Genomic DNA, 26,464 nt, shown 5'->3' with positions numbered 1-26,464 from the left:
GCGCACGAAGAGAATAAATATTCCTATAAGAAATTAGACAAAAATATTGATCGAACACGTAGTATTCCTTGCGGCGAATATTATGAACTTTTAAAGACATTCTCAACCGAATAATATTTTTCTATGGTTAACAAATTTCTCAAATTTGACAAAAATAAGAAAGAATTGTTATTAATATTAGCGATTTCTCGTTACAATTTCATGTGATTAAATTTTTCTTAAAACTTTAAAAGTCCGTCTTGAACTAAGAACAAGCTCGATACGTAAACAATTGAAGGATCGTAACAAAGTCCAACTCTTTTCTATGACACCTTGTATATTCCATATCGTAAAAGCGTATCTCCAAAGCGACATTTTCTCGCACATACATATATCATAGACTGCAAAGTAACGATGCTTAATAAAGGCCTCGCGTGCATATCATTTTAACCTAGTTTTATCACCTTCGCGACGACGTTAGCCGGTTTCTTCGTCGATAAATTACTCGGTTGGGACGAAGAACGAATGGAATGACGCGGCCAGACGCGATTTTCAACAGAAGAATTTCATTCGCGGGCCAAACAATGAACGGACGCGAGGACTTGAATCGTCGCGCGAGTTAATTACGCCAGGAGCACTCGTGTCGCGAATTGCATCGCTCCCGAGGATGCTTTGCCATGAATTCTCTCGCGTATATTGGATCGGCCTTGCTTTACGGCTCATTTCGTGCCGCAGCAACCGGAAATGGAGTGGATCCTCACGCGAAAATAAATTGGATAGTCACGAAATAATATTTTCTCTGTCTTTATTCCTCTTCCGTGTTTTAATTGAGTGAAATTTTATTTTTTTGGCGAAATGGCATTTTCAGAGTCAATCGAGAATGGAAATGGTTTTTTGAATGGTGTGATAAATATGTGCAGAAAATTTAATCGAAACGTGATTCGCGTTGTTTGCGAGAAATGTTATTTCGAATTTTATTTATTGTTCGCATGTAGCTCCTATCGCCACGTTTCGTTGATTCATATCCATCGCTTCGATTTACGGTCCTGTTGCGGTGTTTCATATCTGGAAAAATTGTAATAACGTTATCGTTTATTTATAAATGATACAACAGCGTTGTTATCGTTAGTTACGTTTCTAAAATACTTCCGTGACAGGAAACTTGGAAATACGTATTATCGTTAATTTTGCAGATATAATATCTTGCTGAACCGGCTAAATTCTTTTTCTCTTCCTTAATTTTCCAAATCAGAGATACAGAATAGCTTTCTATTTCGGGAATGAATAATAAAGTGTTTATTAATAAATCCCTGGCCTGTTCTTAACGTTTTTAATGTTCATGTTTTCAACATATAGAGATACAAATTCAATACAAATTTGGCACGGCAATTCGAAACAAATTGTTGTTCACATAGCGAATAAAGGAATTTAGAAGAAAAAACATATCCAATCGTTTTGTCCAATAGAAAGCTTTTCTTCTGAGAAGCTCACAGTAAAATCATTTATTCGGGTGAATGGAACTTTAATTGAAATTCCTTCAATAGTTTGAGAAAAATAGGTCGCAGAGTTTGAAACTATTCCTATAAAAAAAGGAAAGGGCACTCAATTATAGATTTTCTCAGAATACCTAAAAGTTGAGGATATTTGTTCATTACATACATACTACGACATACTTGAAGTAACTTTGCCACACCTTTGCTTTGTTATCAAAGTAAAAACAAAGATACAAACGTGATAAAAGGTAGGATACTCGAGATGAATCGCGAGATTCGCATAATAAAATCAATTCGCTTTGCAGAGGGACAGAGATAGACAAAGAGAGACAAAGTTACCCTTGTAATTCGCGTTTAATTTTCTAGCAACACCTAGTTTCACCGGCAGAAAATACGGCACGGTACATTAGAAACTTGTGCTCCAGCTCCCAGCAACGTCGTTTAAGATTCACCGCGATTCCGTCGATGGAAAATCGATGTCTCGAAGGGAACAAAGTAGCACGTTGCTCCATTTACGATGCACGCTGGCGCGTTATTGAACCGTTAGCTCTTAAACAATGGCAAATCCCCGGATTTGTTTAGTAATTCCCCGAAAGCAACCTCGAAAATGTGTTTTTAAAATGTACGCTGCGAAGTGTACAACACCGACTGATGAGGATATTTGAAAAATTTACCACAGAACATTTTGAACATAGAAATTTTTTAGAAAGTCTCGTTAGCATTGTAATGAGACAGGACTACGATGGTTATATTGATAAAGTTTGAAATCTGTCTGCAAATGGACGTATGAGTTACGATATATTTATCGCAGACATTTATTTATTAAAAAGTCAATGCACAACATAAATAGTCATTTTAAGTATATAAAAAGTAGCAAATATTGAGGTTTATTAATATAATGGATAACATACATTGGATGGTCAGAAAAGGTGTCTACAAGGTGAACGAATACTTTCGTGAGCCTGTAAAATTGCAGAAATACGAATATTGGATCGATAGGTACTGACGATTACAGTAGAAACCCAATTACATAAATTTCATTTAATTTGATGAAATTACCGTTGGCGCCTGATTAATTGAATTCCTGGATTGAATCTACATACTTATCTAAATGCGAGCTTCTATTATAGTCACTAGCGCACTTCTTTCACTATGTTGATATACGAGATGATTGAAATTCTTGAATCTTTAGATTCGAATCCTTAAATTCACAATTAAGCAAGTGGAATTTAGATTTGAGATATGGCCAGATATCGCAATGACCGTACACGCTCGTCGTTCGATCGTCTCAAGGACTCGATTCACATGATAGTCTCAAACGGTCTTCAAAGATTCTTCGTTTGTCCCGCATGCAGTAAAATTTCATTTATCGACTCAAATAAACACCTGACTATTGGATTTCAGGTATCCGAACGTAAACTTCTATAAAATAAAAATGAACAGTAATAGACGATGGAGGGAATCGATGAATTTATAATTCCAATTATGCGAATTGTCTGTCTCCTCACAGATTCAGTATCCGAATTTACACACATTAGATCTGATTGATAAACTTGAAATTACTAAAATTTAAATGAGTTCCATTGTGGTCGTAAATTCTATCACTTTCGCGATATTTATATACATATATATATATACACACACACACACACACGACCGAGATACTGTGAAACCTTTTTAGAGAAAACGTTCCTCCAATGCATTACGTTTTCACAAATCGCACAAAAGAAATCGTTGTTCCAGAAGGGATGAAAGGGGTTGATCGGGAATTCGAAGTTATATCGAGATCGAAGAAGGGAGTTATAGGCGCGGAAACGATATATCGATAGGACGTCGACGCGCCACGGGGAAGTTGAAAAGCTCTTTTGTAAAATCCATAACGCGTCCGGCACGAACGTTTTGTACGTGTTTTAGGAAAAGTTATTGCAGCCGCCCGGCGAGAAACACAGCGTGGAACTCTCGGCCGAATTCGCTGCGGAACGGATGAGACGTGCCTCGAAAGTGGCCGAACATCCATCACCAGGATGAAACAGAGAAATGGAAATTGCGTTTGTTAAATTCAACTTCTGACCGATATTCCTGACGAAACATCCTGCTTGTGATCTATGATCGATCCTAGCGATGCTTTGATCCTTCGTGTTGAAGCATCGATCGATTAATTAAATTTCGATTTTAACAAATGTGTTTCAAAGTACACGTTATTAGGCTGTCGGAAAAATTCCGAGCGAAAGCTGAGGAAAATTTAACTAGAATTATACGCTCTTTGCCATCTACAGTTTACAGTCTTGGGATCTCCTTTTTGACAAATTTCTAATGCTTTGGCATGGTTTTCATCGGATACGTTCTTCTCTCATCATGATACACTTCGAGTATCATTCTGAATCAATCTGAATAGAATAAATCAAAGTGCTTGGTTGGTAATTTTCATAAGAATTTCATAAAGTAATTTCATAAACAATTGAACGAATCAAACTGTGCTTACGTTATCAATCCGTGAAGGATTAACGTTGCAACGTTTTTTCAACATTGTGTTCTTAGGAAATAAAACTCGGAAGATTCGCTTAATCATTTTTTTGCGTCACTATTTCTTCCAACTACTATGCATACTATGTCTCATGCAGCTTAAGGAAGTTGGTGTATTTATAATGTGATAAATTATGTGTATATTACTTGGTTCTTAATGAACTGGATATTACAATCGTTCTTAAGCTCATAAATTCCGCTTCAACATTGTAAAGCTTCTCTCATATTCGTTTTTTATAACGAATTCTCTGAAATGTCTTTTACACGCTTCTACGATATTTCATTTCTTGTCTATTGAATAAGTCCTTTAGCCACATTTAGATATCTTTTAAATAAGTTTTATAAACACCTCGATAAAGAATAATGAGATTATACTGCATCACAGCTATCTCTGTCAAACAGCGATCGCATGATGTTGTTTGAAGCATGCATTTGCTATGTGCAGCTAATTGCGTCGATAGAAATACTGTTGGTTTATTGGTGTATTATCTAATAAAAATTCAAGTGCACGTTGTACAGGCGTCACGCTTAAAGTCACTGAAAATGAAAGAAACATATAAAGAATGTCATTTACGTTTCCATGTATTTATTATGATTACACTTTGAAATGATGTTTCGCATTACATCATATCATTACAGCATCATCCTATGATAAGAAATATCTGCGTTTATATAAATTTCCATTTTCAAACGTATCAGTTATTGCAGGTTAGATTATTTAATAAACTACACACACGTTAGCATACTTAATAGTATTGGGCCAACCCAATAGTTTCTTAAAACTTTGTTTGCATGCTCAGAATTGTAATATTAATATCATTTCTGGTATCAAACGTTAGGAAGGAGAGTTTGAAAATATACAATTTTAAAGATGAATTAGAGCGAGAGAAATTTGCGCAAGCTTAGAATTGCAAGTATAAGAGAAGGATCTTTAGAATTTCAAGGTAGAATCATCTTGTGGTTGAAATTCGAGGAACAAGGCAAGAGTGTTTCGAGAGGTCGGATTCGTGTGTAGAATAGAATTTTACGTAAATTCGGGTCCCCAGAAAAAGAAACCGACATAAAGAATTCATACAAGATAATAACATTTACATTATTTAATTTCAAGCTCGATGTTTTTAGCGGACGAATCGAAAGACAACGTCGAAATTTTGTTACATCTCCCATTTAATATACAGGATAGAAATTAAACGAAAAGAAATGATATTCAACTCTGTTCTTCCATCTAAACGGTCATTCGATTCGCTCTAAACTCATTTTCACAAACATTCCAGATCCGGATTCAACGTGAGAGTTTCGCGTTTATGAAAGTGGAAGTTGTATCATTAAGTTTTATCCTCGGCTACTATCTCGCCGCGTTCGGAATTCTCGTTTCGTTTAAATTCAGAAACAGTTCAATTCTGTCCGGTTTCTTCGCGAGCTTGAAAACTGACACGGAACAATTTTTATTATGTTAAGAATTAATTCTTTCCCATTATAAGCGCGCCTGCATGTTCGGTGCTGTTTCGCAAGCTGTGACTTGAAAATCCTTAAAATCCGATTGTGAATTGCAAATAAAAGTATAAATCTTTCTCTTTCCTCCTCTGTAATATTTTTTAAGATTGCGGTAGAATTCGATGGAAAGGTGGATTATTAGATGTTTTTCAATATTTCATGTTATCAAAAATGGCTACATGCGTAATCTTTTTAGCCCCTCGACAATGACAATTCAATTTTACATAAAGATGATCAATCTTTGTTAATCTGCGATATTTTATGTTATCAGAAATGACGTCGCATAATTTCGCTTTTTTAAGAGTTATTTCGTTTAATCAATTTAATCAATTCATTATTCATTGATTATTCGTCAGATGCCTTACACAATTTTGATGAAATCAGAATAGAATTCTGATAGAGGAATGAACTTTGCGCTTTTATATATAGAACATGCATTTTATCGATTAGAATTATATGATCGTTTTCTATCTTTTTCTTTTTCTTTCTTTTTTTTCTTTTTAAGATTAATCTGGGAAATAAAACGGTAAACAATATGATATTCCGGAGATTAAATTTTCAAAATCGAAGAATGTTTAAGCGTTCCAAGTTAAAGTGAACTACACATGTTAAGACAAGAAGTTTCTTCTCTTCTCTACGTTTTAATATTTTATATTTCCAATCGATGTCATCCAATTCTAGAAAAAAGTCGCATGCTTCGGCATTCCAATTAATTACCCAGCCGTCGCCATAAATTTCAATTTTCGTTTATTACTCTTTCCTACCATATGTTTACATGAAAAAGCTTTCCGATTAAAAAAAAAAAAAGTGGAGTATTCAAAAAAAGTGAAAAATGACACGATTAACGCATTAAAAGCATCACGAGGACTGTTGCACACGTGAAAGCAGAAAACGGAACGAGTGCCATTCGAAGGTTGATTTCCATTCACTCTGGTGCACGCAATTTCGCTCGAACAATCGAGGCAACGTAAACGATCGAATAATTCCCGTTTGTACGATTATTTGTTCCGAACTATGCACGCGCTGCTACCTACGGTTTAAATCGTTTCGAACTGTACGCCGCTGGCCACCGTAAAACCAGATTCACTTTAATTCCCATCGACGCGATGAAACGAACTGCAAATTAGCCCATGTACCATTTTGTACGGCAACGGTTCTCAAACTATTTTATAAATTCACTTACAAAGCAAGATTTCAATCAAAAGTCGCGACAGCAAGATTTGAAAATGCCAATCCTTCTAAGAAAAATTTATTTTGCATGAACATCATCCTATCGGTTTCATAGGTTTCTATATGAAAATTAGAAGTTGAGATAAGAAGGCGAATGCGATGAATGGACTTGTGCATGTGCATGTGGATATGCAGATTTATATTTTGGAACGAAAGAGATAAAAGCCGAGAGTAAAGATTTTCATCTCGAAACATTATAAAACGAGTATTTTACTTCGGATTTTTTTATATTTTATATTTGTCGAATATTTTATGCATTCTGTACATGTTTTCGCACAGGCTTAATCATCAGGCTGCGACTGTTCATGCGAATCCATAGTTTGTGAATACAAATGGATCTTAAGTAGCAATCGGCTATTGTCATTTTATACAACTATTGCACGAAACTGATAGCTGTACTATTTTTGGCTACGATCGCCAGTTCCTCAGTCTCAAAACTGTCACTTTATTGATCCTACGTTGGCCCGAAAATTCTTGCAGAATTAATCACAGTAAACGATGGATTTCAGATTTTCTGTTTTCACAATTACTCAGGTATACTTGCCAAAATTAATATTGACTTTTATTTAGGCACAGACATGGCTATTTATAATTGATAATCCCTCGAATTATAATGATTTATATGTGAGACGTTTAGATACATATATATTTTAAACCGGTTCCAGCGATAAATCTCGTGTCTCTCTAAATACACGCGTACGGTTCGTCATACATTTTCTACTATTTGTTGTATTTTAATAACGATGATGAATTACAACATATTTAATCTTTATATTGGAAAGTTATATTTTACGAGCCGACTAAAGATAGAATTGTAGATTTTAGAGATAGAATCAGATTTTACAGGGAAATCTGATCTATGTCGACACATCTGTTCATCGCTACACAAATTATTCACGTAGAACCAGTTATCTCTTCCATATTGAGAACCAATGTCCTATTTCCCTTTTCTCTCTGTCTGTTACTAATTGGATAAGAGTTACACTCACGAATCGATAGGATCTCTCTGACGATATCAGATGATGCTCGAATATTAATTTGACTAGAAATATACAGAGATGCCCTACCCACGAGAAAAAGGTTCTTTTCATCAGCATTCCTATCGAAATGCACGTGTTATCGTCAAAGGATCGTCGATGCAGAGCGATGCTTCTCACGCCGCATCGTTGCATCTTGCGAATAGGATCTCGTGAAATTGCATTCTGATAACGATTATTTTGTACGCGAGCGGATATTTTTGCAAGTTGAATGTATGAAACGAGAGAAACGATCAATTTTACAAGAAATCGATTTCCTCAAGTTGTCCTTCTTAAGATAAATTCGTTTCTAGTAGAACTGCGAATATTTATGCGCTCTTTAGGGATTTGATATGCAACAGTATGCAAAGATATGTAAAGTGTTTAAAATTTAAAATAGAGTAGATGAAACGAATTTCTGCTTACATTACAGTTCCTTAATTATGTTCATATAAATATGGAATTGCATAAATATATGCGATCTAGATTTATTAAAATTGAGAATGGTTTGTTTGGCAATATTGGATGCTCATTTTTCAGTTTGTGAAAAATTTCAAACGAGACGAAAGTGTACATTTGATACTGACTGTTCGGTTTTCTAAATTCTGCTATTGCGTGATAAATGTTTTTCTAATTCCGCGACGTATAAATTATTTGTCGCAGTTTGTGCAAACTTTGAAATAGATACAAAAATCCAGCTTTCGGCGATATTTAAAATTTAAAAGTATTCGAATGCCAAGTTAAGAATTCTATTTATTCGTAGAAAAGAGAGGATACCGTCGCGCGAAGGATAAATAGGGTTTTCATATTTTATCATCGGTGTCGAAAGCGGAGTTTCTTTCGTGAGAAATTTCATTTCTCGCCCCCGAGTGTATCAAAGGATGAAAGATGCAGATAGAATTTTTTAGTCGGTGACGTTATCAGACAAGTCGCGCGTTATCTCGTGTTATACAGCGATATAATATTCGATTGCACTGCGATTCTGTGGAAAGGAAGGTAGAGTAGTATTCAAGGACGCTGATAAAGTCAACTTTTCTACCGACATTGGTGGAATTTGAAATGATTATGTTCAAATTTATTTAAGAATCACTGCTGGTAGATAATCGCATTCTTTTAGTAATTCAACAGAACCAACTAATGTAAAAAATTGGTAACGGAATTGATAAAAAGTCACGATTAGGGTTGTCGATAATTCCATATAATTACATAGGTAGTTGAATTTCCGAAAATTATGAAATCACCTCTAATAGAACTGTATCAAACTTATTACGTATGAATGACGTGAATAATATTATCTTCCGATGATGTATCTGTTGTTTCAACTATTTTCTATTATAAACTATTTACTTATTTGCCTTTTATCGAGATTTCCATATCATATCACTCGAATTCTGCTCGTTTGTGAGAGAAGCAGGATTATAATTCGTTGATTGAATTGGTAATAAAATTATTACCATCACTCCGTGATTAATAATATTTACTAATTAATTCCTCACGTTTTAGCAAAAGTCGAATGGGAGATACAACCAAAATGAAGCTGTTTTTATCGTCAAAAATATTTTTACTTTTGTATTATTGAAAACCATGTAACATTTGCAATTCTTTTTCATCGGACTGCTCCAATCTGAAATCAAAGAAACGATAATTAATACGAGAAAATTCCGATGTTATTAGTTAAATACAATAACAAACAGAATCTTTAGAGAATCGATAATTATGATAAAATTCGGAATGCCAAATACGATAGTAGGTACAGGTACATGAGAACAGTGGGTAAAGCAAAATATCTGCAGAAGGATGAAGTAGGAAGCAGCAACAAACTAATAGAAAAGGACAGGATAGGAAAACGTTGAGGGACTTTAGTTACTAATTGGCAGAGGAACAAAGAAAATGTATTTTACGTAATTTAAAAATGAGCACATTAAAATATTTATCAAAAGGCTGCTATAGGTTCGATACTAGCCTATCAAGGAAGAAAGATTTATAGGAAGATGGGATAAGTGAAGCAATGATAAAATAGTTAAGTTTTCTGAAGAAAGCAAATATAGCTATTGAACTAATCTTAAACCAAACACAAGTATGTGATGATACATATAAAACCAAATGTTGGATAATGTAAATAGGTCAAAGAGAATAAAGATACATATTGATTTTTAGTATTAGATATAAAAGGGAATATCTATGTGCGTTTGGAGTTTAAGTGTAGATGATTGTGAGTCTTTGGATGTGATGGGTGGCTCTTAGAGATGAATGGAAGTTAGAAATATGTGAGCAATTCCATTTTCCCAGCTGTAAAGCCAAAAAATAAATATATAAATATATATATATATATTTATATACACGTAGGGAGAGAGGAAGAAAATCGATACGTATGCATTTTCCAAACATTTTATTGGACAACTGACAGAAATAAACGCATAAAGGACAGAGAAGTTCGTCGATAAAAATTTCTAAACGACCCGGTTTCTCGACGAACCATATAAAAACACGTTGGAAAGTCTCGTTTCGATCGTTGTAACTATTTTCATCGAACCGCCTTCGATATGTTCCTCTAAAAAAAGGCCAAAGACTCATAAATCTGATGAGGTTGCGGGTCGATCGTTTAGAACACGAGCCATAAAGAAACGACGATTAAGATGGTCGATGGCACGGCATCGAAACCGCTATTCCGCCGCAATTTTAAAAGTTTCGCGTGTCTCCGTGAAACTTACTAATCCGTTATGTCAGTTATCGTAGTTGATCAAAGTTCAGAACAGATTTTGTAGGAAATTCAATTAAGTGGTTGAACTTAAAATTCTCATCGAGTTATTAATGATACGTATACCTTAACGTGTCATCAAGAGGTTGATAATAAATTGATACGACCAATATATATCACCTTAAATACGTAATGTTTGTCTATACTATTCACTTTAAGACATTGATACGTAGTTTGTATTCTTTAGTCAAATAATCTAGATTTCAAAATTACATCGCCGATTTTAATCTAAAGCCTTGATACACAGATTCGATATCTACTCTTACAAATACGTACATGATCGCTTTATTCTGTGCTTTAGTACAGTAGCACTCTGTATAACGTCGTAACATTAGAATGAAAATGAGATGTTTGTCGAGGAAATAGTAGGAAATACCAAAAGAAACATTTGCAAACAAAAAGAACGTGGAAGCAAACTGTAATCTTTACAGGATCCAATTCACATTGACGAGCCTGGTGTTCTGTTTGTTAACATGGCCATTGAGGTGAAAATAGACCGTGTCTCTGATCGGAACAGCGTTGGAAAAATTAATTGCGTGTGCACCAGTTTCGAAAATAAAATTCAGTTATTTTTACTCGTAGCTCCGTCGTGAATTTTTCCATTATAAATTTCCAAAAAACAAAGTCTAGAAATCTGTGCCTAAGAGAAATTAAAATATATACTCACAATAGAATAAAAATTGTACATATTTTAAATAGGAAAATAACATACGAGCTACCCTTTGTTGCACGTTCAATACTCTCGCGAGTTATAGGTCAGTTTTATAAGATTACAGCATTGTTTTCTTCGTTTTACACTTTAAACTTTCTTATGGTCGTCACTGTATCTCCTGCGTTATGGGGGGTCCTATCGTATTTCGCGTGTGCATTCATAGAACCCTACGAAACATTGAGCAACGAGGTTTCTTTCCGTATCTCATTTGCACAAGTGCATTGCACCTCGACTCATTATTATTCCGCTAATTTGCCTTCGTAAATGGCCGGTGTTCCACCATGGGGCTGCACCTTGCGAAACACGATTCCTTCCACGAGATATTCGGCGCCTGATTCTCAACCTGGCGATTTCAATTTTATAATTAACTGTTCTCTGTCGCAACATCCGATTGCGTATACGTGTTATTTTGAAGAGATTCGAGGATTTAAAGACGCGGCTCTTAAATGTCCCGATAAATTCGCATTCTCTGGAAGACGTTACGGAATCGGTGATTATTATCCGTTGAGTAATCGTTTCACGATCTGATGCTGTTGCCAAAGGTCGGATTATTACGATTATTGGGACAGGTTCTCATTGAAAATTACCATACTATTCGATCTTGTAATCGAAGATGCATTTCGAGAACAGTGGAAGAATGCTTGTAGAAAATATCGTAAGCGCCAAAAAATTGAAAAATGTTGAGTTTTTTATCGGGAAATCTCCATAACAATGAGAATGCTGTATCATAGAATTTAAGTGGAATTCTCCTTTCTACAATAAATAGTTTTTAATAACGTTAGAAGATGATGTCACAATATTGCCTTTATAGAAAAATATTTAAGTAGCAATAAATATTAGTTAATTGTTTTTTGGCCTTAGTCTACTTGGCATCTACGGAAATTCTAAATGAATGGAATATTGAATTTTTGTTTGCAACCAAGAGATGACACAGACAGGATTTTCTACAGATTTGACTTGCCTTTCTCAAGAATTTATTGCTACATTAATGCAGAAGTTTTCTTTTCCACCTGAGAAACTTGTTTCTTGATACTTACCACGTTCTCTGCAAGCGCTCTGCAATTTTAGAGTCTGATAAAATTTACGTTCTCTGAAAGATGGCACGATTGATCGATAATTGGCAATTACAGTCTGTTGGGTAATCGTTTCGCGATTTAAAGATGTTGACAAAGATCAGACCCTTATAAGTTTTAGATAAGAAGTTTTGTGAAGGAAAATTGTGGGTTTTTGTAAATTGCACATCGTTAATTTGCATTATTTATTATAATTGTTTTGCGATTCGAATATACTGTCAAAATTCTGACAACTTTTCATTGGCAGATTCTCGGCGAATTTCGTATTTTCACATAATTACAATCTAAACGAAAGTTCTAAATATCTCAATGTCTCAATAAGAGATTACTTCAGCTGTTGAGTAATCGTTTCACGATTTGCAGATGTTGCGAAGATTTGGGTTACGGGATTTCTTGATGTAAATTCCTCGTTGTAGGTGTTTTGATACATTTGTTAGTTAAAGATGGCTGTAATATGAAGAGAATTTTGAATATCTTAATAAATTTGTATTCCAGATACAAATACACATATTTCCCCTTTGTCATCAGGAGAAAAACTTATGGAAAAGAACTTGGAATAAAATCTCATATAATTAGGTGATTAAATAAATTCATTGTTAAAGATTTTAGTCTGTTTTTAAATTTTGATCTTTGTATCATGATAATATGGAAAAAATTCCTAAGTGTTTAAATAAAATTGTATTCTCCATTCAACATCGGTAAAACGACAACTTTATCGCCTTAGAAATAGGGTCTGTACTTAAGAAAAATGTTGTGAAACGATGTTAAGGCCATGAGAGTTTTCATGCAAATTCAGGATTCTACGTTGGATGGGTAGATAAACTATCGTTAGCGCTTTTGTTTTACTATTACAGGAATTCTCGAATGTTTCAATAAATTTGCATCCTCAAAGGACTTCTCGATAGTTCTGAATCCACAATTTTAATCTCTTGGGTAATCGTCCTGCCGTTTAGAAATGTTACGTGAATATATCGGAACCGTGAGAGTTGTGTTATAAATAAACTCGTTAGCAAAGATTCTGTCAGATTTTATAATTGAAATTTTCGTTAGCCTCTATACTACGATTACTTTCAGAGCGTTAGAGGAGAATTAGGGAGCATGAAATATTGCAGTTAATTTGCATCGCTACGTGGCTAGCCATAACGTTGTTACGAAACATCTGCGACTCTGAATTCCTGTTTAATACCGAAACGTTAACAACAACTTTAAACCGCTTTTGACGAGATTTAACCGGAAATAAAAATCGTTTGTTATATTTCAATAGTTGTGATATCTTTGGAAATTTTAGAGTTCCAAAAACTTTGTGTTTTGTCCTTTTTCTTTTTTCTTTTTTTTTTTTTTTCTTTCGAAAATTTATGAATGTACAAATTTGTATTTGTATATTGGCAAATTTTACAACTTTGAAAACATGCAACATTATTTTCTTAATTTTTGATCTTTAGAACGATTTGCATAAAGCAATAGAATGTCTCATGCAATTAAAGGAACGATCAATATTTGCTATTCGATTACAGCTGTGATTACAATGTTATCAAGAATTTGTTTGAACTTTATGCTTCTTTATTGTTGTGTACTTTCGATATACTTATAGTCGATGGTTTATTAACTTGGTAATAAGAAACCTAGAAGTATTAAGGTGGTGTTTGTACGTACTCAAAACACTCGAAAATATCTGAAGATTAATCTTTATCGATAGTCGTGGCACCTCTTGAATTGGATTTGAAATATAAAAATACATATGTACTGAATGGCCTTCATTAAACGAAACGGAAATTTCTTTCGTATTTTTAGTAATTGAAAATTCGTGTACATATTAAACACATTCTTCGTTCCATTTAAACAATTTATTAATGCATAAATTATTTTATTATATCCATATGCATCAACGTAATACAGTAATTCTATATAAAATAATTATATTACATATTATTATTACCAGGATTTTCAATGAAAAAAATACTAAACGAATATCCTAATTTCGTCTCAACCTCAAAAATTCTCGACTATCCTAGAAAATTAAAGAATACAAATTATTCATTCGATACGACAAAACTACACCTAAAGTATCGTACTGCGATCAAAAACAATTATTTCAAAAGTTAACCAAGCCAAACTTCCATCGATTCTCGTGCATCACGATTTCGAATTTCTCGACAGTAATGCAGTGTCAATTAAAATAAAATAGTTTCCGAGCAACTCCGGTTGTTCCTACCGAAGAACCTTTCACGGGGTTGCTGCGCGAAATCAAACAAAATTTCGCGTTTCCGAGAAGCCAACGTAAAGCGTAAAGTATCGCGAATTCGCTCGTGGAGCTCGACTCCAGAGTATTTTGTTTGACATTCCCCATCCATAGGGTCGAAGTTCGTCCAGCCGCTTATTGCCTGTGCAGACTTGGCTGGAGCCTGAAGCCGAGTCTTCGAGGCGAGTACTCATCAAACTTCGTGCATCCCACCGGCTGTGGCTGGTTGCTGGCTGCTGCGCGAAACTTGCATTCCTGAATGACAAACGACTACGATTTTATTAATACGAGCCGCTTTGTCTTTTAGCAAAATTGTCCACATGAGTGGATGAGTTTGAAACGAAGGACTGTAATGGAGCTTTTCAAACAATTCTGATGAATTTTCTCATGGAGGTCTCATGCAGGTCTCATGCAGGTTTTCTGTTAACCTTTTTACAGATGAATTTCATAGCTGCAAAGGGGATGGCTAATTCTCATTTGAGATATATTTGTGAATATTAATATTGGTATTTTGCAGAAAATCCTCCTCGCTTGCGATCAAAGTTTAAAATTAATTGGAGCATAAAGAATTGCAATGAAAGTTGTAGAAATTGCTGTAATTCTTTCGTGGAAGTTTTATTTCACATTCTTTAAGGATTTTATCAACGACAAAGTCGATTCTTCTTTCTACTTGATATACGCGCATCTCTGAATACTTTTAACAAGATTTCCCTCGTCAGTGGACGAAATTAAAATAGAAGAATTGTAAGGAAATTTTTCAGAATTCCAGTGAATCTTCTTACATTGGATTGGATTTTCTTGTAACCTTTTCACAGATGAATTTATTAATGTCAAAGACGATAATTAACTTTTTACTCGAAGAAATCTGGACTTTATTGTAACACGTCAAACAAGCTTTACCACTCTTGCTACTTGCGTTTGAAAAAAAGAGGGAAACCTCGCGTGGTAAGCCCGTTTCCGTTGCATGAATTTTCTCGGTAGCAGGCAATTATCAACAGTTATTTACCGCGACACTCTATATCCCGATGAAAGTGAATGATATGACTGAGACTTTAATTAATTAGCATCCGCCAGGTCTGCCACTGGCTGCTGCTGTCTGCTCGCGTCGTTTTCCCAGCTACGTTCTCGTTAGACTATTCTCTCGTGTGTCGAGCACAAACACGTACACACATGCACGCATAAATTTGCCAGTTACTCGTTTGTTTCCACAAATTTCCACGGAACACATGCAACGTGTCACGATCGCTCGATCATTATTATAATCGCGACAACGAGCGCGAGCTTCTCGCTTTCTGTGCACGCTCTTCTCGCAATTCTCTGGATCTCACTGCAGGCGGCCTTCTAAGCAGCTTATGAACTGTATAAGTAATAGACCCCATTTTCCAGTTCTCCTCTTCCTTCCGCTTCTCTTGTTGCGCCTCTTTTATCTTGCCTCGCAGCTACCTCTGGGAATAGAAAATTGTTACTACGCTGGTTTAGACTACGGCCAATCAGGCGTCTGAGAAATGGTTAATTTAGCGAGACGAGAAATCTCCGGATTTCGTAAGAGCATGGCTATGGGATGAACACTTTGAGGATAATTGCTAAATTGGCTTTTGGCTTTCTTGTGATCTCGCATGACTCCGTTTCGAAACATCTTGTTTCCTTCTTGACTTTTTAATAGCAATCGTTGGTATTTTTACCGGCTTGACGGAAAGATGAAATAATCGATGAGACGAGGAAATCAGGAAGTTCTTACATTTACCGTAGAAATTGGAATAGAACGTTGGCGATGGTCGATAACAACCTGGCTGCGAGGTTCGTTGCTTTCTGTGGATATGTATCTCGTTTATCAGATTTTGCTTCTATTAAAATTTGATCTGTAGAGAAAAATAGGTACTTCAGGACGATGAGAAATTTTATAATGCGAACGATGTAATTTTTGCGATTGGCTTTCTATTGGTTGTCCGAAAAGTGTCTTCCTTTTACAGACGCGTCTTTTACAACGATGCATCTTTATATAAGCATGAAACCTAATCTGTGGAACGTTGTGACGTTTATCTTGATAGAACAAAATCGATCATACGTAATTCGATAAAATAATATAAAAGGAAAAATGTTGCGTTTATTTCCTTATGAAACGAAAGAAACTTTTCGGACGACCTAATACTTTATACTTATTTCTCCTGATTAAAACGTTCCACTTTCTTCTGGTAGATTTGCCAAACTTTGGAACTTTCTACTTGATGAATTCGAGAATACGTTGAGATAGGGATTGGTATTCTTAATATTTATTGCTTTTCTAACAGGTATTTTTGCGAAACTAACAGAGAGCTAACTGGATTTATTTAGAAATTCAGTTAGCAAGAAGAATCGAGAAAAGAACATCCTCTTCAGATCGATATCGCGAGATCGTATCCCTAGAAGCTTAATTACGAGACAAAAATGCAACGCCACTCATATTGAAGCAAAACTCGATTACATCAATTGCGTTACAGATTTATTTTAATTATACCCTTCCAATTAACACTTGTTCCTGCTGTATCTCTTCATTCCACTTCATAACACTTGGCAACAGAAAATTCTCTCTCCTGTCCGCTCGTAAGATCAGCAACAGATACAAAGTCGTGCCGTGAGACTTGAAAATATTCGTAAACTGACACGCGTGATACTATAAATTAACAACAAAAATGTATTGATTATAACAATTTTATATCACATCTAACTGAGATAATAATCTTTCAGATATAATTTAATTTAATTCTGTTTCTACAAGAGTCTGTAAACTTTGATCTCTGAAGCAAGATTCTACAAATTACATCGAGCTTCGTTTAGCTGGATTATGTCTAACAATATTTACAATTCGTCAAAAGTAATTCTTCAAACGAATTATTCGCAACTATATAACATTAAGATCAAACGATTCTGTTCTTAAATTATCTTGAATCTTTCTTAATGGATATCTTGCTGTTATCTTCTTCATCATACATATACTGTTAGATATGGTTAATTAACACATTCTATTCCGATAAAGTTAACAGCTTTTCTAAGATTATTTGTGAAACGAATTTCTTTAAACCGTATACAATCTACACGATCTCGTAATGAGCGAATTCTGTTCCAACGTCATTTTCAACTTTCTGGCTATGAATCGCGCGCTGCCGCTCTCAATTAACTTCCTCCGTTTCAATAAAAATAACAATATCTCTGTAAAATAATCCCTGAAACTGGTTTCTATAAATCCGATACTATAATAATTCTAAAGAAACGAATATCTATAAATCTCACGATGCTGATAATAATTTTATTCCATCGTCGGAACATCGACGAAATAAATTTCTCTAAATTATATAATATTTGTCATCGATTCACTTTCCAGTTTATTTCAAGAAATGTTATTTTTAATATACGAACTCCGGTAAGTCTGACAGTATCGTTAATTAAATTACTCAACCGTTTTAAAATTATCAAAACGAATTGTTTCGATGTGTCTCGAATATTGCCAGCGCAACTTTTTAAGTAAACCTTAAATTACATGATATTTTTCGCCTCGTCGTTTTATTCCTACAGATTTATCAATTTCGTTAACGAATGTTTATAACTTACCTCGCTCTTGCAATCTAATAAAATATTATTACTGTGTATTTTTATGCCACTATACAATAGTGCCATAAATCTCTCAAATCTATAAAAAAAAAGTAGGTTTATGTATATAGCAGAAAAATCAGAACAATGGCTGATCATCTGATATCTTTAATTCGTAAGGTTTATTGCTAATCACATTCAAATAAAGTGTAGATATGGAAACAATAATAATAACAATAATAATAGTCGCTTATCGGTTTTCGTCTATTGCGACATTATCTCGACAGCTACAAAGATTTTTCTTCCCCGATTTGTTCTTGTCCTCAAAACAACAAACGAGTTATTATCATACTATAGTAGCAGTATCAAGTATTACGATTGAAATCAAATAAAAATCCATTTGAATACCTTACAACGTTACTATGCCATATATTTTTAGTTTCCATAAAATTTCGAACTCTTTTACGCTTCATGTTGCATATATCCAACATACTGTACTTTATTTTACCTTGTACATTAATAAGTTTTTAATTGCCCGAAGGATAAATGTATTTGTCTTCGGTAAAAGTTTATTGCATTATGTCTTTTTTCAAAAAAAAAAAAAAGAAACTTCGTTTTAGAAAAAATTCTATCGCCCCGTGTCCTCTCTGAAAAATTTTACAAAAGAAAACCCAATATGTTCCAACGTGTTTTTGTTATCGATAAATAATAGAAAGAAAATTTAGTAACAATATTTAATAGCAATTTTAAAACAAAATTACTTGCCGCAGGGATTAATTAAAACTAGAACTATCACACCAGTCGAATTGATTGGTTTTACAAATTTATTTTCAAATTCCTACTTCGTGTTATATTTTTCCCCCGCAATGATGTAACGAGTTTCGCAACGATAACTAAGAGAACAATACAATGAATTTTATTCTGTTTTTTATGCATTCAAACTGAAAATAATTCTGTATCAAGGCTACTTTTACCAATAGCGGTCAAAATGACTGGTACTTGTCAAAGTGTAAAAGGATGCTGCAATCTGTTTATCGAACCCCAATTAACAAGTTTCCTCGTTTTCTACAACTTCGCACAAATTCACGTTTTTCACATTTTTACCGCGTATCATTCGATATGATGATATCAGTTATCAGGAAAAATCCAGATCGATCGCCAGATGCTAACAGTAGAAATATCACAGCAGTCAAAACGACTGGTTCTACAATTTTATAAATTTGTCAAGCCTCGTTTAGGGATCATAGTCCCAGATGGATTAATAATACCAAATATGTACTGCATAACATGGAATTGCTTCTGTAAGAAAGTAATAAATCAATAAATATAAAGACCAGTCAGTTTTTTAAAGACCAGTTTAAAGGCCAGTTTTTTAAAGACCAGTCATTTTCACTGGTTTTGGTAGAAATAGCTTCCTGTTAACTATCGATAGTTCTAGTGTTAATACGGTTTTGTTCTCGTACTATTTTAGATTATCAGGAAAAAAAGATCGACAATTTGTTGGAATATAGCTCCATCAGAAAAATCGCAAGTTAGCCAATTTCTTGCTCAGCTTTTACCGTCCTCTTGTTCCTTTCTAGAGCCATAAAAAAGCTGGCCAGCCGGTGAAACAGCCTCTCGATCCATCGCCGATCAAAACGCATAAAATGTGGCACAGAACTGTCTTTGTTCCACGCACTCGAAATCCCGCTTCGTTCAGGATGAGTTCGCCTCTTTTTCTGCCCATTCATCCGGTGTAATATTCGCGGTGCATCGACGAGAACACTCGCTACGAACCGCGAGAATGAAAACCCAAAGATATAAAACGTAAGAACGAGCACAGTGTGCGCTTAGGTGTCGCAGAAGTCTGTTTCACTTTGTTTTCTCTTTCCGTCACGCGAACAGATATCGTTTGAGTGATATGGTACTTGAGTCTCATGGACACTTGTATAGTTGTGCAAAAAAGTTGTAATAACTGATGAACAAGAGATACTTTAATAATTAGAAAAATAATAATATACAGAATATGATACGAGTTAAATGAACGTAATTTTTCACGCAAAAATAACAAGTTGAAAATAAGCAATGAAGCTTTTCCGTTCTATGACTGCTTTTCGAGAAAATTGAAATTGATAATTTGTCGAGTACATTTTCATTCGACTAATTTCTGACCGAACAATAATAGGCAATTGGTAGGAGATTATTCTGAATGCAAAAGTAAATTGAAAATGTAGATGGAATGAGATTTTTTCATTTGATGTCTCGTTTGTAAGGAAATTAAATCTGAGACCGTGTCGGGCACGTGCAATTTTCTGAAAAGCAAGGCATCGTACAAAAGGATTTTATTCCGTTGATTTCCACTTATTTTCACGTCGTTTCTCATTGTATCGCGATTTCGAAATCACTCTGTATATTTGATTTTCATAACGTCAACACTGCGTAGGCAAACTAGATCTCGCATGCCCGAACCTAATTCCTCTGGTAGTGTAGCCTTTCAAAAAATTCTCCAATGCTTACGAACCATTTCACTGATGTTAAGTCAAATGTTTCATATCTTTGACAAAGAAAATAAAAATCTGAACATATCAAGAAAAAAATTTTGTTTACTACGCAAACAACTCACTGCACAGAAAGGAAACGAAAAATCAATAAATAAAGAACTATTATTCCATCTACTTACCCGATACTTGCGTAGGAAAGAAGCAATGTGCCAGTAAATGTAAAATGAGAAGCTATTGGCTTGGCAACTAAGTGATTGCGGATTTTGCCATTAGGTGGTATTGACAAAATCCGCAATCACTTAGTTGCCAAGCCAACATTATTCGACATATGCGTACATTTACACAATACCAACGAATATAACTAAAATATAAGCAAAGTAATAATAAATAAATTTTATAGCAACTTCAATTCAACGCTATCCAAGAGATACTTATGTAATACATATGGCAAGAAACGAGTAGCAACGAATCGATAATGGTAAATGGTCCCCCATATATTATGCACGTGATAAAATAAACGGCCTCGCGTGACTTCCGGTTCGATTGTAACCCGCAAGAAGTCTTACAGGAGTCGAAACGACGTTTAGCTGGCCTAGCGTTACACACGAGAACGAATTATTTGTGTAGCACATTAAAATACTTATAACAGGCTGTTTAACTTGAATGGCTGGAACGAGTGTTCCATCTATTTTGGCGGAAATCAATGGCTCGATTGCAGTCTCGGTAGCGTTCCAAGATGAATTTCAATCCTCGTTTAGAGGATTCAGTTTGCACGAAGGATTAATCTCGTGGGGATCGAAGTTCGTTTTGGGTTTGGTGATTCGTTGGGAGGAAAGAGGGGGCTTGTGCATTGTATCATGAGATTCTGATGCATCGATGGACGTGTACTCGTCTGTGTTAGACAACTATCTGCAATCTGGATTATGCGAGAATTAATGAGAATTGCGAGTCAGTTATGAATAGATCTCAGAATCGTAGATTGTCATTTACTTAAAATTCTGTAGGCGTTAGAACAGGTTCAACCTTGATGTTATTCTTACTTCTTCTTCACGTCTCTATGTCTCTTCAAATATTTTCCTTTTTATAAATACTTCGTTCATAAGAAGCGCGGAATACAGAAGAAATGGTGAAATTCTATGGAATATCAAGAAAGAATATTTTGAAATTATCTATATCTCAATGATACCTGTCGAGGTATAACATTCATATCGGATTATACAGCATAACAACGATTTAAAGAATAAGGAAAATAAAAGTTAGTCGAATTTTCCATTTCGAAGCACAAAAGATTTACACGAAAAATTCTTAATCGCTACGTTCGCAAACTACTGTAGTCTTCAAACTCTTTCAAACTCCTATATACATTGCCTGCATTTGGAAACACGAGTTCTCTTTCTTCACTAATATCCTCGCACATCATTCAGTGCAACGTTCACAAAATATAACCGATAAAATCCTTAACCAACGCAATAATCCAAAGATCACATTTCCAAACTATCATATTCTTCAAATACCTTCAAACTCGTGCAACTCTAAACGCCAGTACGTATTTCGTTCACTCCCGAAACACTTCGCACAGGCCACACTCGCAAACTACAATTTCCTTCAAATTCTCTGTTTCTTTCTTTCAGATCACGAAAGTCTTAGCCAGCGTAGTCATGTAATTCAGTGGATCACGATAGCTCACAGTGTGTCTGATCTTCCCTGAGTGACGGGTAGCCGAACGGTCGTTGAACGGCCGGTGCACAGAACGGCCTGGTCGGACAGGAAGCTCGTCGCGTCTCCAACCGCGAAGGATCGGGTGATGAGCTCAGGGTACCAGGCGACCGGCCCCGACACAACATGTTCCGCTCTAAAATTCGCATTCACACGTGTCAAGTGATACTGCTCACGTCGCTGGTATGGTTCCTGGTGGACGTGATGGTGCTGATGCTCTATTCGGATTGCATCGGAGGGTCCGGATGGGGTTGCACGGAGAATAATAAACAACAGCAAACGTTAACCGAAGAAAGTTTACCTCATTCGAAAGAAGCTTTATTGAAAGAGGAGGAACAGATACAGTCGGCTGGACAAGCGAGCAAAAGCCGATATAAACAATCGGAATTACATTTATGGAGGCCAGCTAAGGTCGTCCGAGAGAACAAAGGGATGCCTGGCGAGGTGGGTGCGGCGGTACACATTTCGCCGGAAGACGAGGCCAGGCAACAGGAGCTGTTCAAACTGAACCAATTCAACCTGATGGCCAGCGATATGATCTCGTTGAATCGGTCACTCAAGGATATTCGATTAGAGGGCTGCAAGACCAAGAAGTACAACAAGTACCTGCCGGATACTAGCATCGTGATAGTGTTCCACAATGAAGCATGGAGCACGTTGTTGAGGACTGTTTGGTCGGTCATTAATCGGTCTCCGCGTACATTGTTAAAGGAGATCATATTGGTAGATGATAAGAGCGAGCAAGGTGAGCCTGAGAATGGTTGGTGGTAGAGGAACTGGGATGGTCTGGTCTTGGGAGTGGTCTGAATAGATGGGTGCGGTTTTGAATGAGTTCATGAGGTTTTGTGTTCGTGCGCTTCTCCAGTAGAGAAACCATTCCATTTGTGGCTAAATCTAAGGTTAACGTGTATACGTTGATTAATGCCATTATATAATGGCATTTTTAAATTTAGCATCAAGTGTTAGATATTTTTGTTTCGCTTTCTTTGAAGAAGTGAAAGGGATTATATATTCTATATATATATATATATCTTATAGATTCTAAAATAGTTTTCTGTAAGCTTTCTTATTTATATAATTGCCATTCTATTTCTTATTTTTTTTATATTTTAAAATATCTTTCATTCGGTCTAAGCAAATTATGTAAACATTCTCAAAATCTTGGACGATCGCATACTTTTCTTTCACATTCTACTTTCAAATACTCGATCCTTCTACTGATTTCTAACATTAGAAACTCAGCCTAAGTGATTCACAATAAACATTCACACCAAATGTCTACAATGTGAAAGTAGCAGGGAAACGTAGCATTATATAGAATTTAATTATTATCAAGTCAACCAGTTCCTACTGCTGCAATGGATGTATTATTTTTCAATATTCGGTCATTGTGATCTGGTAAACATTGCTTTCACTTCTCTACGCTTTTTTGCTCACGCCATACACTCGATTCGTAGATCACTTGAAGCAAGACCTGGAGGACTATGTAAAAACGCTACCGGTCCCTACATATGTGTACCGTACAGAGAAAAGATCTGGTCTAATCAGAGCTAGGCTCCTCGGGGCGAAACACGTGACAGGACAAGTTATAACGTTCCTAGACGCTCATTGCGAATGCACAGAAGGTTGGCTGGAGCCTTTGCTATCCAGGATCGCTGAAGACAGGACAACCGTTGTCTGTCCCATCATTGATGTGATTAGCGACGATACCTTTGAGTACATTCCGGCCAGCGATATGACGTGGGGTGGTTTCAATTGGAAACTGAATTTTAGATGGTAAGGACCACTGAATTGACTTTGTGAACAAAGTTCTGTAGCTCAAGGCTGGGATTTCCCGATGTGACAATTTCCAAAAGCCGAGGTCATAATCACTTGAGTTTATGTCTGTACATCATTACATAGCTATTTGTTATATTTGTTTCACGCTTGTTTAATAAACAATTTAATGTCAGACGATTTCTAAAGATTAAGCTTCTAATGACTCGAACTACGTTAGATTATCTTCAACTTATATCTAAAGCAAGAAGGTCGTTATTTCTATATAATTTCTATGTAGTATATTTTATCTTTTTAAAATTATTTGCTATACTTGTTTTACATTTGTTTGTTAAACAGCTAAAGATTTAGGCTATGCGGATTATTTTTCAGTTTAACTTTAACTTTTAACTTAAAAAAAAGGGCCAGCCTTTATTCCATAAGCCTTTATTATCATCTTCATGACGATATTTCCTACCGATAGATTGAATTTTTTAATTCATTTACTGACGCGAAGTTTCGTAAATCTTCAAGGTACAGGGTGGCGCAAAGAGAAATGGACAGAAGATTAGGGGATAGAACAGCCCCTCTGAGAACACCGACGATGGCCGGCGGTTTATTTTCTATTGATAAGGATTATTTTTACGAATTGGGAGCGTACGACGAGGGCATGGATATTTGGGGCGGTGAAAACCTCGAAATGAGCTTCCGGGTGAGTATTGATCGATGACAGTATTTACTTTGTGCGGTCAGACTGTTTAAATGAAAATGAAGTTATAAAACGCGAGTAAATAAAAGTGTTTTGGTCACGGAGTACGTGCGTGTGCTATTCAAATTCATATCTAGTTAATAATAAAATAAATAATAATAGCAGTAAAATAATAGTTAATGATTTATATATAAAAATCGTTTCTTTTTTTTTTTTTATCATTTGCTTTCACAGCTAATTGCTCGTTCTTAATGCTGTTGGCTCCATGAAAAACTTTCCTTTCTCTGTTATCTATCTGTAGTTGTTTGTTCGATCCTCTCTTGTGTGGCAGAACTTTTATTCGATAATTAACACGAGAATTTGAAGAAATTAAAGATACAAAGGCATCTTGAATGTTCTAGAGTTAAAAGTAATTTTGCCTAAAATAATTATCCGAATATTATTAATTCCATTCCGTCGAATAATTCATTCGGATAAAACTTGTTCGTTATATCCATAACAAATTATCTTCCCCATTTCATTATCATTTATTGAGATAATTAACAGGATAATTATTGTAAAATTATTCAAATCATAATACAAATAATCGTTAATTGTTTTTGCCCCGGACTTAATTTTGTGAGCGTCTCTTCGTATCACGTGAATTCACAACACGCGTTTCACGCATACTTAATCAATTGCTGGATATTATTATTGATATTATTTAAATAGTACTAACTTTTCATCACCGTAGTGATTACTATAACTAATTCAATAATAACAGTTCGATTAAATTCGTAATCGAATAAAGTCTAATCCGGATAAATATCTATTCGATCGGATATTTTTGATTTGCTACTTGCAATTAAAATTTCTTCTTTCTTTATAATAAATTATCGTGAAAAGATTTTGCCCAACACTGTTCGATACACACATTGGATTTATTTATTGAATAATCTAGTGATACGTTTGAGTTTGTGATCCCAAAATACACAGAGGGTTTAGCTATGGACATTTTCATCTTCATTTGTGAAGTCATAAGTACCTTGTAGGTATGGCAATGCGGTGGGACGTTAGAAATCAGTCCATGTTCACATGTTGGACATGTGTTCCGAGACAAGAGTCCGTATACATTCCCTGGTGGTGTCAGCAAAGTAGTTCTACACAATGCGGCTAGGGTGGCCGAAGTCTGGATGGATGAGTGGAGAGATTTTTACTATGCCATGAACCCAGGTTAGATAACAGCGTGTATCATTTCATTTGTATACTTTGTTTTCTTTTTTCATTCAAGTATCAATTAATAGACAGTTAATTATAGCTAGCCAATTGATAGTCAATTTGTTGACCCTCCTCGAGTTTTGCTGTAGAGAAGTGTGCATTTTTCTTTCTTTTAATTATCCATAAACGAAAATATATAATAATAATAATAGTAATAATGTACTGTAAGAAAGATAAAGGAAATAAAAACAATTGTAAGTTTAACGTTTGCCATTACATACTAAAAAATTTTATAAACTAAAAGCTACATAAAATACATTAGTATGTATAACTTGAAAAAAAAAATAAATATAAAAAGTAGGATTGCGAGCATTTACATGTTACTTGACGGGTATCTGATACAACCAATGCTATAATATTATTCAGATAAAAACGTTGTATTATAGCACACTTTTTTATTTACTTCGAATAAAAAATTTGATAGAGTGTTAATCTAGCGTATCAAAATAATTTCGTAAATATCTTT

The 26,464-nt window shown here is 35.1% G+C and overlaps 1 protein-coding gene across 5 annotated transcripts in view; it reads left to right on the top strand.

The window, feature by feature from the left end:
• The window catches only part of LOC122566311 (polypeptide N-acetylgalactosaminyltransferase 5), a 39,163-nt gene that overhangs the window by 9,062 nt on the left and 3,637 nt on the right, over window positions 1–26,464 (top strand). For 4 of the 5 annotated variants that reach the window (XM_043723413.1, XM_043723415.1, XM_043723417.1 and 1 more), the window contains 4 exons: window positions 22,193–23,022; window positions 23,735–24,053; window positions 24,567–24,744; window positions 25,773–25,953. In XM_043723413.1, the coding sequence (XP_043579348.1) occupies window positions 22,404–23,022; window positions 23,735–24,053; window positions 24,567–24,744; window positions 25,773–25,953 (1,297 nt within the window). In that variant the 5' untranslated portion in view covers window positions 22,193–22,403. The remainder of the gene's footprint in view (window positions 1–22,192; window positions 23,023–23,734; window positions 24,054–24,566; window positions 24,745–25,772; window positions 25,954–26,464) is intronic. The other variant, XM_043723414.1, reaches the window with a different exon arrangement.

This window comes from Bombus pyrosoma, linkage group LG3 (assembly GCF_014825855.1).
Source record: "Bombus pyrosoma isolate SC7728 linkage group LG3, ASM1482585v1, whole genome shotgun sequence".
Lineage (NCBI taxonomy): Eukaryota > Metazoa > Arthropoda > Insecta > Hymenoptera > Apidae > Bombus > Bombus pyrosoma.
This window is presented reverse-complemented; position numbering and strand designations above follow the sequence as displayed.